Source organism: Diceros bicornis, chromosome 25 (assembly GCF_020826845.1).
Source record: "Diceros bicornis minor isolate mBicDic1 chromosome 25, mDicBic1.mat.cur, whole genome shotgun sequence".
NCBI classification, from domain to species: Eukaryota; Metazoa; Chordata; class Mammalia; order Perissodactyla; family Rhinocerotidae; genus Diceros; species Diceros bicornis.
In genome coordinates this window covers 7859404-7872305 of record NC_080764.1, presented here as the reverse complement: position 1 = coordinate 7872305, position 12902 = coordinate 7859404, and the positions used below count along the sequence as shown (strand labels likewise).

The 12902-nt window shown below is 54.1% G+C and overlaps 2 protein-coding genes across 2 annotated transcripts in view; both read right to left on the bottom strand.

The window, feature by feature from the left end:
• LOC131421550 (cytochrome P450 2D14-like) overlaps window positions 1-12902 on the bottom strand; it is an 84893-nt gene that overhangs the window by 47513 nt on the left and 24478 nt on the right. The gene's annotated exons all lie outside the window — the stretch shown is intronic.
• Window positions 2814-11253, bottom strand: LOC131421545 (cytochrome P450 2D14-like). The gene is made up of 10 exons (XM_058568234.1): window positions 10548-11253; window positions 7503-7753; window positions 6634-6805; window positions 5961-6113; window positions 5709-5869; window positions 5180-5356; window positions 4861-5002; window positions 4448-4635; window positions 3839-3980; window positions 2814-3737 (listed from the first exon to the last, which is right to left on the bottom strand). The coding sequence occupies exons 2-10, from the start codon at window positions 7689-7691 to the stop codon at window positions 3559-3561; spliced, it is 1503 nt and encodes a 500-aa protein (XP_058424217.1). The 5' UTR covers window positions 7692-7753; window positions 10548-11253; the 3' UTR covers window positions 2814-3558.

Here is a 12902-nt window from a genome sequence, read left to right as displayed (position 1 = left end):
AGGAGGTGAAGGACCTATACAATGAGAACTACAAGACATTATTGAGGGAAATCTACGATGACATAAAGAAATGGAAAGATATCCCATGCACGTGGATTGGAAGAATAAACATAGTTAAAATGTCTATATTACCTAAAGCAATCTACAGATTCAATGCAATCCCAATCAGAATCCCAATGACATTCTTCACAGAAATAGAAAAAAGAATACTAAAATTTATATGGGGCAACAAAAGACCCCGAATAGCTAAAGAAATCCTAAAGAAAAAGAACAAAGCAGGAGGCATCACAATTCCTGACTTCAAAACATACTACAAAGCAATAGTAATCAAAACAGCATGGTACTGGTACAAAAACAGACACACAGATCAATGGAACAGAATTGAAAGCCCAGAAATAAAACCACACATATACGGACAGCTAATTTTCGACAAAGGTGCTAAGGACATGCAATGGAGAAAGGAAAGTCTCTTCAATAAATGGTGTTGGGAAAACTGGACATCCACATGCAAAAGAATGAAAGTGGACCATGTGCTATCGCCATTCACAAAAATTAACTCAAAATGGATCAAAGACCTGAAGGTGAGACCTGAAACTATAAAACTCATAGAAGAAAATATAGGCAACACACTATTTGACATTGGGTTTAAAGGAATCTTTTCGGATGACATGCCTACCCAGACTAGGGAAACTAAAGAAAAAATAAACAAGTGGGACTTTATCAGACTAAAGAGCTTTTATAAGACAAATGAAATCAGAATCAAGATGAACAAACAACCAACCAGCTGGGAGAGAATATTTGCAAAACATACATCTGACAAGGGGTTGATCTCCATAATATATAAAGAACTCACACAATTGAACAACAAAAAAACAAACAACCCGATCAAAAAATGGGCAGAGGAAATGAACAGACACTTCTCCAAGGAAGATATACAGATGGCCAATAGGCACATGAAAAGATGCTCAACATCACTAATCATCAGGGAAATGCAAATCAAAACAACACTAAGATACCACCTCACGCCCGTTAGAATGGCTATAATCACCAAGACAAAAAACAACAAATGTTGGAGAGGATGTGGAGAAACAGGAACCCTCATACACAGCTGGTGGGAATGCAAATTGGTGCAGCCTCTATGGAAAACGGTATGGAGATTCCTCAAAGAATTAAAAATAGAGATGCCCTATGATCCAGCCATCCCACTACTGGGAATCTATCCAACGCACCTGAAATCAACAATCCAAAGAGGCTTATGCACCCCTATGTTCATTGCAGCATTATTCACCATAGCCAAGAAGTGGAAGCAACCTAAGTGTCCCTCGACTGACGATTGGATTAAGAAAATGTGGTATATATATACAATGGAATACTACTCAGCCATAAAAAAAGACAAAATCGTCCCATTTGCAACAACATGGATGGGCCTGGAGCGTATTATGTTAAGTGAAATAAGCCAGAAAGAGAAAGACAAACACTGTATGATCTCACTCATATGTGGAATATAAACCAACACATGGACAGAGAAAACTGGACTGTGGTTACCCGGGAAGTGGGGGTGGGGGGTGGGCACAAGGGGTGAAGGGAGTCATATATGGGGTGATGGACAAACAAAAATGTACAACCCAAAATTTCACAATGTTAGAAACCATTAAAATATCAATTAAAAAAAAAAAGAGTGACTTATAAACAACAAAAAAAAAAAAAAAAAAAAACAAAAGCAACAACAGTAAAACACACAACTCGATTTTAAAATGGGCAAAGAACTTGAAAGATATTTCAAAAAAGAGATATACAAATGGACAATAAACACATGAAAAGATGCTCAACATCACTCATCATTAGGGAAATGCAAATCAAAACCACAGTGAGATACCACCTCACACCCATTACATGGCTACTATCATCAAAACAGAAAATAGCAAGTGTTGGCGAGGATGTGGAGAATCGGAACCCTTGTGCACTACTGGTGGAAATAGAAAATGGTGCAGCTGCTATGGAAAACAGGCTGGTGCTTATATATCCACAAATGAAAGCAGAGTCTCAAAGAGGTATTTGTACCCCATGTTCACAGCAGCAGTGTTCACAAAAGCTGAAAGGTAGAAGCAACCCAGGTGTCCATCGACGGATGAAGGGATAAGCAAAATGTGGTCTATCCATACAATGGAGTATTATTCAGCTAAAAAAGGAAGGAAATGCTGATATACGATATAACATGGATGAACTTTGAGGACATCATGCTAGATGAAATAAGTCAGTCACAAAAAGACAAATACTGTATGATTTCCCTCATATGAGGTCCCTAGAGTAGTCACATTCACAGACATAGAGAGTAGAACGGTGGTTGCCAGGGGCCACGGAGTGGGAGCAGGGGGAGTTATTGTCTAAGGGGGACAGAGTTTCAGTTTTGCCAGATGAAAAGAGTTCTGGAGATGGATGAGGTGATGGTTGCACAACAATATGAGAACTTAATAGCATTGAACTGCAGACTCAAAAATGATTAAGAGGGCAAATTTTATGTTGTGTGTATTTTGCCACAAACACACACATGGAAAAAGTAGATACTCAAACAAATAAGACCATTTTGCTGTAGGAGCCAAAATCCAGGGGAGTGGCCTGTGCAGCACAAAGTTTACTCAGGTTTGGGGTTTTCAAGCCCAGCACATTCCAAAGAAATGGTGGGACCTTCACAGACTCCTGGAAAACATCCCCTACATCCTTAGGATGACCTGCCTGACGAGAGTGTCTCTGTACCTGGGGCCTGGGGTCACACAACACAGTTTATGTCAACAATGTGATTGGCGGGGGGGGCCTTGGGACACACTGTTTGACCTTGAGAGGGGCTGGAGACTGAGTAACTGAGGTCAGCCATGTGGCTCTCTGAGTCTAAGTGACTGACCCCCAACAAAATCCCTGGACACTCAGACTCAAGTGAGCTTCCCTGGTGAGCAATACGCTCTGCTGTGTCCCACATCATTGCTGGGAGAACCGAGCACTGTATGCATGAATCCTCTGGAGAGACAGCTGGAAGCTTGTGCCCGTTCTTCCTGAACTCCACCTATGTGCCTTAGACCACTGCTGATTCTATATGGATCCTTTCTCTGGAAAGATCATAACCGTGAGTGTAACAGCTTTTCTGACTCCCGTGAGTCCTTGTAGTGAATCCCTGAACCTGAGGGATTCACTCAGCCAGGGATCGGGCTGATTCCCATTAGAAGCCCATTCACACGCCTCCTGCTCCCTGACACCCAGGAGTCAAGACTTCTACATGGACTTAGTCACCAACCAAGGCAGCCAGTGCTGGGTCTCCATGGGTGACTAGGGGGTAAACTCTCACCTTCTGAGCGTCAGTATAACTGTCTCTCAAATGAGGAGAGATGCCAGGTGAGGCTGGATCAGGGAGGGGTAGAGGCTGGCCTGGGGAGGCTGCTGAGGCTGAATCACTGGCTCTGCCTGGTCACGGGGCCAGAGTGGGACTCAAGCCAGGTTGGAGCCATCAGACTGGTTTATTGTATATCAGTGCTTCTCCAGGAGCGGGTTAGGGACTTGGTGACCCCTCTAGCGGGGCACAGCACAGAGCTGGTAGGGGGAGGGGGTCACCAGTACACCAGAGACACCGTGGTCGCTGGGGCGGGGCTGCCCAGTGGGCACCGAGAAGCTGAAGCGCTGCAGGAGGCAGGTGAAGAAGAGGAAGAGCTCCATGCGGGCCAGGGGCTCCCCGAGGCACGAGCGGTGGCCTGTGGGTGGGTATGGGGGGGTCAGTGAGGCTGGGGGCCTGGGCTCAATGCCTCCAAGACTCCCTCAGGAGGGGAAAGTGTGCGAGGCTCCCCACAGGCACCTGCTGAGAAGGGCATGAAGGCCTCCTGCTTGACGAAGCGGCCCTGGGCGTCCAGGAAGTGCTCGGGGTGGAAGCGGAAGGGCTTCTTCCAGACGGCCTCGTCCTTCAGCACCGATGACAGATTGGTGATGAGCGTTGTCCCCTGGCAGGATATGGCTGGCATGGGTGGGGTCTGGGCTGAGGGGGGTGCCTGGACCCCTGCCACCAAACACGCATGGGCCACACACTCTGCCTGGCACGCACCTGGACTCTTTCAAGTCAGTCTCAGCCCAAGAGCTTCCCGCCATCCTCCCTGTCCCCATGGCAGGGCCATGAGAATAGCCTCCCATGGGCGCCCTCCTTGCCACCTGTCCCTGCATGCATGGCTCCTCCAACAAACTGTGACACATTTTAGTTTGTCCTCCCCTAACCAGACTGCGGGCTCTGCATGGACCTGGCCAGCCCTGCCTCTGCTTCCTCCCCACTCCCACCCAGACTAGACAGTTGGTGCCTGTGGAAATGAGGATTGGGTCGCCTCAGTTCCAGTCCTTGCCCCACCTGGCAATGGCCATACTGGGGCTACCAGGTGGCAGAGGAGTTTAGCTGGGGTGAGCAGGGCCGCAGGCCTACCTTGGGGATGAGGAAGCCCTGCACTTCAGTGTCGCAGGATGTCATGTGGGGCAAGCCCAGTGGGATGATGTCCCCAAAGCGCTGCACCTCATGGACCACGGCCATGGTGAAGGGCATGTGGGCCTGGTCCCCCATCTCTGGTCGCCGCGCCTGCCCTATCACCTCATCGATCTCCTGTTGGACACGGCCTGCACAGACAAGCATCCCCACAGTGGTCAGACCCCAGGGGAATGTGCCCTGACCTCCTCCTGACTCCTGCAGGGGCTGTGCCCACGTGGAGGAGGAGGTCACTCTGACCCCTGACCCAGGGCCCGGCGTCTGCTCAGAGCTCCTGGTGGCCGACCCAAGCTCAGTGCCCCAGCCTGTCCCTCTCCTCCCTGACCCATCCCATCAGGCCCACAGACTGGGCTCACGCTGCACATCCGGGTGCAGGATCATGAGCAGGAGGGCCCAGGCCAGCGTGATCGAGGTGGTCACCATCCCGGCAAGGAACAGGTCAGTCACCACAAGGCGCAGATTCTCATCACTGAAGCTGGTCTCAGGGTTCCCCTTGGTCTGGGCCAGGCAGAGAGGGTGGGTTCAGGGGCAGAGGGAGGAAACCCCCAGTGGTGTCCCACTCTGCACCCATCAGCTCAGGTGCCTGATCACTGGGTGATACACAGGCCCCACCTAGCCCAGGCTCCCCTCATGGGCCCGCAACCCACAACCTCGTCCTTGTCTCTGGCACCTCACCTTCTCCACCTTGTCCAGGAAGGCATCAGTCAGGTCCCGGGGAGGCTGGGCCGGGTCCCGGGTCATCCTGTGCTCGGCAACTAGCTCATCCAGCAGGGCCATGAAGGCCCTCTGCCCCGGAAAGACCTTGTCGACCAGCCCCGGGATGTGCAGGAGCACGGGGATGGCGTGCGCCACCTGTGCGGGCCACAGACGTGGGGCCCTGGGTCCTCCGTGTGCTCAGGTGTTCACCTCCACCAGTCAGGTCCCAGCACCTCCCTGGGTGTCCCAACCATTGACCTGGTTCCTCTCTATGTTCTGACTACGACCTTCTCTCCTGGCCTTGTCCCCAAATGTATAAACCTAAAATCTACTCCTCATGGGTTCTGGTGGCTTCCAATGAAGGAGTTACAGGTTCCTAAGCCCTCTCCAGGGGCCCGCTGACCTGACACCCCTCTATACTAATCCTCCTCCCAGGAGGCCCATTCCAGGTGTAGGTCTCATCCATGAGCTTGCCCTCAGGGCTCCTTGGCCCCCTCCATCCCCGTACCTGAGCCAGGAAGCCAGAATTTGCCTTCACTTGTTCATCGGTGAGGTCCAGTAGCTTGAGGAAGCGCGGGTCGTTGTACTCGAAGCGGCGCCCGAAGGTCAGGGAGGCGATCACGTTGGTCACCGCGTTATTCAGGAGGGTGTTGGGGTTAAAGGGCCGTCCTGGGAGGGGACGACGCAGGTCAGGGGGTCGCCTCCATCTCCTCTTCCCCAGCCTCCATCCCTGTCTCCTGTCCCTCAGCCCCGCACTCACCGGCCTGGTCTGCGAAGGCGGCGCAGAGGCACGAGGCCTCCTCGGTCACCCACTGCTCCAGGGACTTCTTGCCCATGCCGAAGTTGCGCAGGGTGGACACGCAGAAGCGCCGCTGCTCCCGCCAGGCGCGCCCATAGCGGGCAAAGAGGATCCCTGGGGGCGGGGCGGACGTGGTTGTGGCTCGGGTGAGCCCTGGCCCCGCCTCTGCGCGCACACCATACTGTTGGTTGGCCCGCCCTTCCGTCTACGCAGGGGACATACCCCGGCCTTGCCGTGCTCACACAGTCCCGCCCCTACTTCCCTCACAGTATTCTTCTTCGCATGCCCTCGAGGTCCCGCCCACTTTACACCTCTTTCCGGCTGCGGTCCAGTCCCACCATCTGCCCGCCCACATCGTTCGCCAGCTCTCCCCACTGGAGGCCGGTTTGGCCGCACTCTTGATTCTGCACAACGAGATGTCCTTCCGTCCAGGGAATGTCCCCGGCCCGCCCACTCCCAGTAACGCCCCGCCCTCCGGCCCGACCACAGCCACCTCCCCACCCTTAAAGGCTGCTTCCTCCACCTGCCGCCCCTTCCAATTCTCTGACTCTTCCCTTCACCGCAGGTCCACCCCCTGCCTCCGCGTGGCCCTGCCGGGTCTCAGGTGACTGCGGACCAAGTCACCGCGGCTTGCCTTGCGCGTGGGGTCCGAAGCCCAGGTGCTTGGAGACGGGCAGAGGTGGGCGGTCGGCGGTGTACTCGCTGCGGTCCACCAGGGCCTCACGTATGGCCGCCAGCCCGTTGAGCACGACCACAGGCGTCCAGGCCAGCTGCAGGCTGAACACGTCCCCGAAGCGGCGCCGCAGCTGTAGCACAAGGGTCAAGGGCATTTGACAAGTCCTGCCCAACCTCAGGTTGCCTGACCCAGTCTCCTGGCTCTAGACCCCCGGGGGGGGACGCCTGGGTTGAGAGCAATGAGTGGGTTCAAGGACTGTATCTGGCCTTGTGACGCTGGTGGTCACATCCACTATGGTTGAAGACCTCAAGTTGGATCAGATCATCCAGCTGTGACTTTGCAGAGATCACCAACATGTCAGAAGGCCAAGTTAGCATCCCATTTTACAGGCGAAGAAACTGAGGTTCACAGAGGTGAGCAGTGCGGCCCAAGGTCTCACAGCAGCAAAAGATTTGAACCTGGTCACTGTCCCTTCTCAACCTCAATTTCCAGATTAAATGGGGCTCATGACCAGACTCCTCTTCCCCATCTCAAGACCTCTCCTCCTGATGTCATCAGAAGGGGACACATAACTTAAGCTCTGTCCCACTGGATCCCAAACCCCCTGCCAAGTCCCACCCACTCCAGGCCTTTGCCATCTCTGACCTTTGATTGGAAAATTCAGACTGTCCTCAGGCCCTGCACAGATGCCCTCCCCCAGCAGGCCTCTCAAACCTGCCTCCTCCTTTCCACCCAGCTCCCTGTCCAGCCTGTGGCTTCACCCACCACCCACTGTCTGCTGCCAGGTGGGTCCCCAGGACCTCTGTGCCCACCCCCACCTTCCTCACCCGAGTAAAGCAGGAAAGCAAGTCCTGGAAGTCCACCTGCAGCTGGTTGCCCAGCCCAGGCAGGGGCGTGGGGCCTGGTGGGTAGCGTGGGGCCCAGCGCTGGCGTCGGTGCATCAGGTCCACCAGGAGCAGGAAGATGGCCACGGCCACGGCCAGGGGCACCAGTGTCTCCCCAGTAAGCAGCCCCATGTCTCCCTCAGTGGGCACTGGGCTCCTCTGGACACAATGGCACCCCTCACCACACCAGGCACCTAGGACCAGGCCAGGCAGGGCACTCTCACCAACCCTGAGGGCTCGACCAGCCTGGACCCTCTTTATAAAGGGAGCTGAGACTGGCCTTTGCCCTCTGCCCTGAGGCAACCTGTTGGAATGACTGAGCTGCCAAAAGGTGCAGGGTGGGGCCAAGGAAGTTCAGGTGCAGGTGTGGCACAGAAATCCTCTCCCTGCTGCCCTCTCTAGGTGCTTATCCAGGGTGGGGGGTAGAGAAAAGAGATGTCCTCACCCCCAGCCTGACTCCCCAGCATTGTACAGGCTGTGAGGAAGAGCCAGGGGTCTTTGGACTTGATCCTCCCCCACCTGTCACATTAGCCTCACATTCCCTAACGTGGTCACAGCCTCACGCAATACACAGTCTTGCCTTCCCATAACTCACCTGCCTCCTCCTTAGTGACCGTCACCTCCCAGGTTTGTACAGGTACTTGCTGTACAGAGGTCGCAACGATCAGAGGGATGAAGGGGGGGGAGTGGGAGGAGGGATGAAGTTCTCCGTGTCCCTCACTTCACACTAGTTCACTCAGTACACACAGACACAGATCACACACACATTCAGACACTACCCACATGCTCACAGACTGACACACAGCAGATGCACACACACCTTTACATGCACAAAACTACATACACACATTAATACATGTACCACATACACACACACACACACACACGCAGACCCAGCACCAGGGCCCCTGTTCCCAGTGGTTGCCTGGAGCTGACCTCCTCCTCCCCTTCCCTGGAGCCTGCGGGCAGTGATGCTGAGGACCCCCACCTGGCTGGCACCTGGCTCAGTTTCCACCTAGTTGTGGCTGAGGCACCTTTCAGTCTGGGTGGGGAGGCAGCAGGGCTGTTCTCGGAGCTCCCTAGTGACCCAACAGCCAGCTCCGAGTCCAGGAGACCCTTCCTAAGTTGGTTACAAACTGGTCCTTGACCTCCTAGCTCTTGAGGCCACCCAGGTGATGAGTCTCCTCCTGCCTGTGTCTCCTTTCCTGACTCAGAGAAATGTGGGGTGGCCCCCACTCGCCCTTGTTGACTGAGCTGCCAGGAAGCTCAGGGTACTAGGGTGGCTTAGCATAGGATGTGAGTCTGTCCCCAGAGGAGGGGGCCTGCTTCCTCCTCCTCGTTATCATTTGTCCTTGAACATCAGCTGCTCAAGCTCTTTCTGGAAGACAAGGGGGTGGAAAGCAAGTGGGGACGATGTAATTCTTTAAACCCTCACAGGCCTGCTGAGGACCACAAGGAATGGATTCTCAGGCCACTCCCTTTGCCGGCCTCCTTCCTCTCCCTGGGCCAGGTCCCCCTGCTCCAGCCCCACCCCTTCCAACCCGGACTCTGGTCACTCAAGGAAAGACGCAAACCTTGGCACCACCCCACACCAGGGCTGTCACTGTGTGGCTGGAATTATTGCTACCAGGCCCTCCCTGTTGCTCAGCCTCTCACTCAGCATCCAACAGGGGAGGCACCACACCATGCCAGGGCAGGACCACTGCCCACCGGCCTCAGCACCCTCCTTCTTCAGGAAGAAAAGGGGTGGGATTTGAGGCTAAGTTTTTAAATCAGTGAAGCTGATGGGAACTCTGAGCCCAAAACCCACTCAAATGGGAAGGGGAAGGAGCCCAGAGGGTGGGGAAAGGGCATTTCCTGGGTAGGGGTCAGGCCCCCTCACCCAGCCCAGGGGTGTGTGAGGCAAGCTCTCATTCTGGAAACAGCTAGAGTATTCTCTCCCAAGCTGAAGCAGGTCCTGCAGGAGGCACTCCATACCCCCGTGTCCCCCCAATTCTCTCCGTCACTCACTCCCCAACAGTAAGGGGACCCCTTCTTCCCAGGGTGCCTCAGGACATCCCCGACTCAGAGATGGCCACCCAGAGATGGCTCCCAGGTGCTGTGGCCTCTTGGTATTGGCTTTCGAGTTCCAGTTCCTGCTTGGCTTGTGAAAGCTGCTCCTCCCCTTCTGAATTCCCACATCCCCACTCTCCTGCCAGGCCCAGGCCAGAGGGTGTAGCTTGCAGAGACACAGCAGGGCCTTCCTCAGTTTACCCAGCCTTCCCTGCATCTTGCTTTGCTCAGGACTTGGATTCTGTGCCACTCCCGCTGGATGGACCATGTGCTGGGTTCTGGGCTGGGCACTGGCAGCCTGGGAGCAAGACGATGGTGGGCCCCTGCTCCAAGGTGCTCACGACCAAGAGGAATGGGAAGGCAGAGAGCTGACAGGCCGAGCCAGCAGTGCGGGGACAGCTTTGAGGGTCCTGGGGACACTGCCCCAGGCTGGAGCAAGACTTTCAGGGAACACTTCCTGGAGGACTTTTGCTGGCTTGGCACTGCAAGCTAAGGTGACCTGGCAACGGGACCAAAGGGCAACTGCAAAGTCCTGTGCAGGAAGGTAAGGGGCAGAGGGAGGGAGGCAGCTTGGCAAACCTAGCCAAGGACTGGGCTGGAGGCAACTGACGTCCCTGGCCCTCCAGAAGGCGGGAACACTAGCTTTGAGGCCATTCAACAGACCAGGAGAGCAAGACCCATGGGCACACTGGAGACTTTCCGGATCCAGCCTGTGGCCTCTCCTTGGCCTCAGTTGAATGTCCTGTCCTGTGGGCAGCAACTTTCAACCCAGAACTGTCAGAGAATCAGGTGGTGTCAGCACCGGGCAGGATGGCCCAAGTGGTCGTCACATAGTGGCCCTGGATAAACTGTCTTTATCCAAACTGTGTTTTGGATGTGTCATGCCCTCTCAAGCAGTCACCCTAACGTGGATATGAAGGGCAGGGACAGACGTACCTGCAAGTCAGGCAGACATCACCCCCCCGCACCCCGGATGCTCGGGGCCGGTTGTCCAGGACAGGGCAGCCTTGAGGAAACCTGGTGAGTACAACGAGCACACAGTACAATCGTGAGGCTGGTTGCCTGTTTCAATCATTATGCAACTGCAGCTTCCATTGATCAGGGACTCACAAGCCAGGCTCTGCTGCTCACTCCATGTGTCCTCCCCACAGCCCTGTAAGGCAGGTGGCTTTATGGTCCCCAAGGCATGGAGGAGACTGAGTCTCAGGGGTCAGGTCAGAAGGTCAAAGTCACAGAGCAGCATTTGGGTCCATCTCAAAACACATGCTCTGAGCTGCTACTCTACAAAATAGTTACCGAGATTTATTGTTTTAGAAACACACTCAGACCACCCTCGCTGTGGTTCTGCTCTGGTGAAGGTGCTGGGGTAAAGGGGTGAGCGCCCCAGGGACCACGCGTGTCATTAGTGTTCACTCGCGCAGGGAAGGGTCCTCTGGACAGTGTGACCTGAGACTTAGAGTCCCGGGGTGACGTTACCACGATGGCGGAGCAGGAAGTGCCCAGCCCCGGATTCCCAAGCACCAAGACGCGGCTGTGGGGCCCCAACGGGATGCGGAGCGAACCCTGGGAGAGAGCCCTAGAAAGCAGGTAGGGAGCTGCGGCACCAACCGGGGCGCTGGGAAAGTTGGTGGCATTTGGCTCGCCTTGCCCCTCCCCCCGCAGCATGGAGCGCCCGCGGAGGAAACCCCCCAATTCCCGCTCCTCCCTGGGGACAGAAGGGAAGAGTGGAAGCTGCGTGCAGCTTGTGGGGCCGCGGGCCTGACCGCCTCACCTGACTCGAGTGCCGACCCGCCCAGCGCAGCGCTAGGATCCAGGGGGAGGCCCCGGAAGGGCGGCCGCCGCTGCAGTTCCGCAGGCGGGCGCCGGGGGGCGCAGGAGGCCGCGGCCGAGGAGCGAACAGGGGCGGGAGGGGGAGCTGGGCAGGGCCCGCCTCTCTGAGACGGTTTATGAGTACAGGGCTTCGGCTTTTACCCTCATGTTCACACGTACACACACATGTACAGAGCGACCACATAGAACTGTACTCACCCACAAAGCGACCCACACTCAGACAAAACTCAATTGAAGACAAAAACTCACCTTTGCGCACAAGGCTCACGGATTCTCACACACGTGCACACACACGCACACACACACACACACATATGTACGCACACCCAGCACCAAATTCCCTGGTACTCAGCGAGGCTCGTGGATACCTGGGAGGGACCTCTTCTGGTGGAGGCTGCTCCCTGTGAGGCTCAGAGTCCTCACTCGACTTACAGCACAGCCCAGATTCCCAGGCTGTGGTGTAGCTGTGGAAAGTTTAAATCTGTGTGTGGGGCAGCAACAGGGCTGTTCACTAGGCTCCCCATTTACCCTGACTGGACAATTTGTGGAGCCCAGACGCCCTTTCCCAAGCTGGTGACATCCTCCAGTCACTTCCTGAGGGATATTGTCATCCCACTGCTTTCTGGCCTCTATGGTTTCTGATTACAAATCTGACGTCAGTGTTATTGAGGACCGGTCCTTTTTTCATGATAAGGTGTATCTCACATCTTGCTGCTTTCAAAATTCTCTGTCTTTTGACAGTGTGATTGTGATGTGTGCCGGTGCAGATCTCTGAGTTTATCCTACTTGGAGTTCACTGAACTTGGATGTGTAGATTAATGTTTTTCATCAAATTCTGGGAACATTCAGTTTTCAACATTTCTTCAATATTCCTTCTAGTCCTTTATCTCTCTGTTCTTCTGCCAGGACTCCCATTACATGTGTGCAGTATGCTTGATGGTGCCCCACAAGTTTCTGATTCTCTGCTCATGTTCTTCATCCTTGTTTCTGTTCCTCAGGGTGGATCAGCTCAGCTGACTGTCTTCATGTTCATTGATTTTTCTTCTTCATGGTCAAATCTGCACTTGAGTTCCTGTAGTGAACCTTCATTTCCATTATTATACTGCTCATATCCAGAATTTCTACCTGGGTCCTTTTTATAATTTCTATCTCATTACAGATAGTATTTCATTGGTGACATCATTTTCCTACTTACTTTTGGTTCTTTAGACATGGTTTATTTTAGTTGTGTGAACTTATTGAATTAGCTGATATGCAGTCTTTGTCCAGCAACTCCACCATCAGGGACGGCTTACATTGATGGCCTTTTTCTGTGTAGGGCCTATCTTTTCTTGTTCCTTAGCATGCCATGTAATTTTTGGTTGAAAACTGGACTTTTGAAAGAAGATACCATGGCAACTCTGGAAATCAGATTCTCTTTGCTCCTCAGGCTTTGTTGTCGTGGTTGTTTGCCGTTGTTGT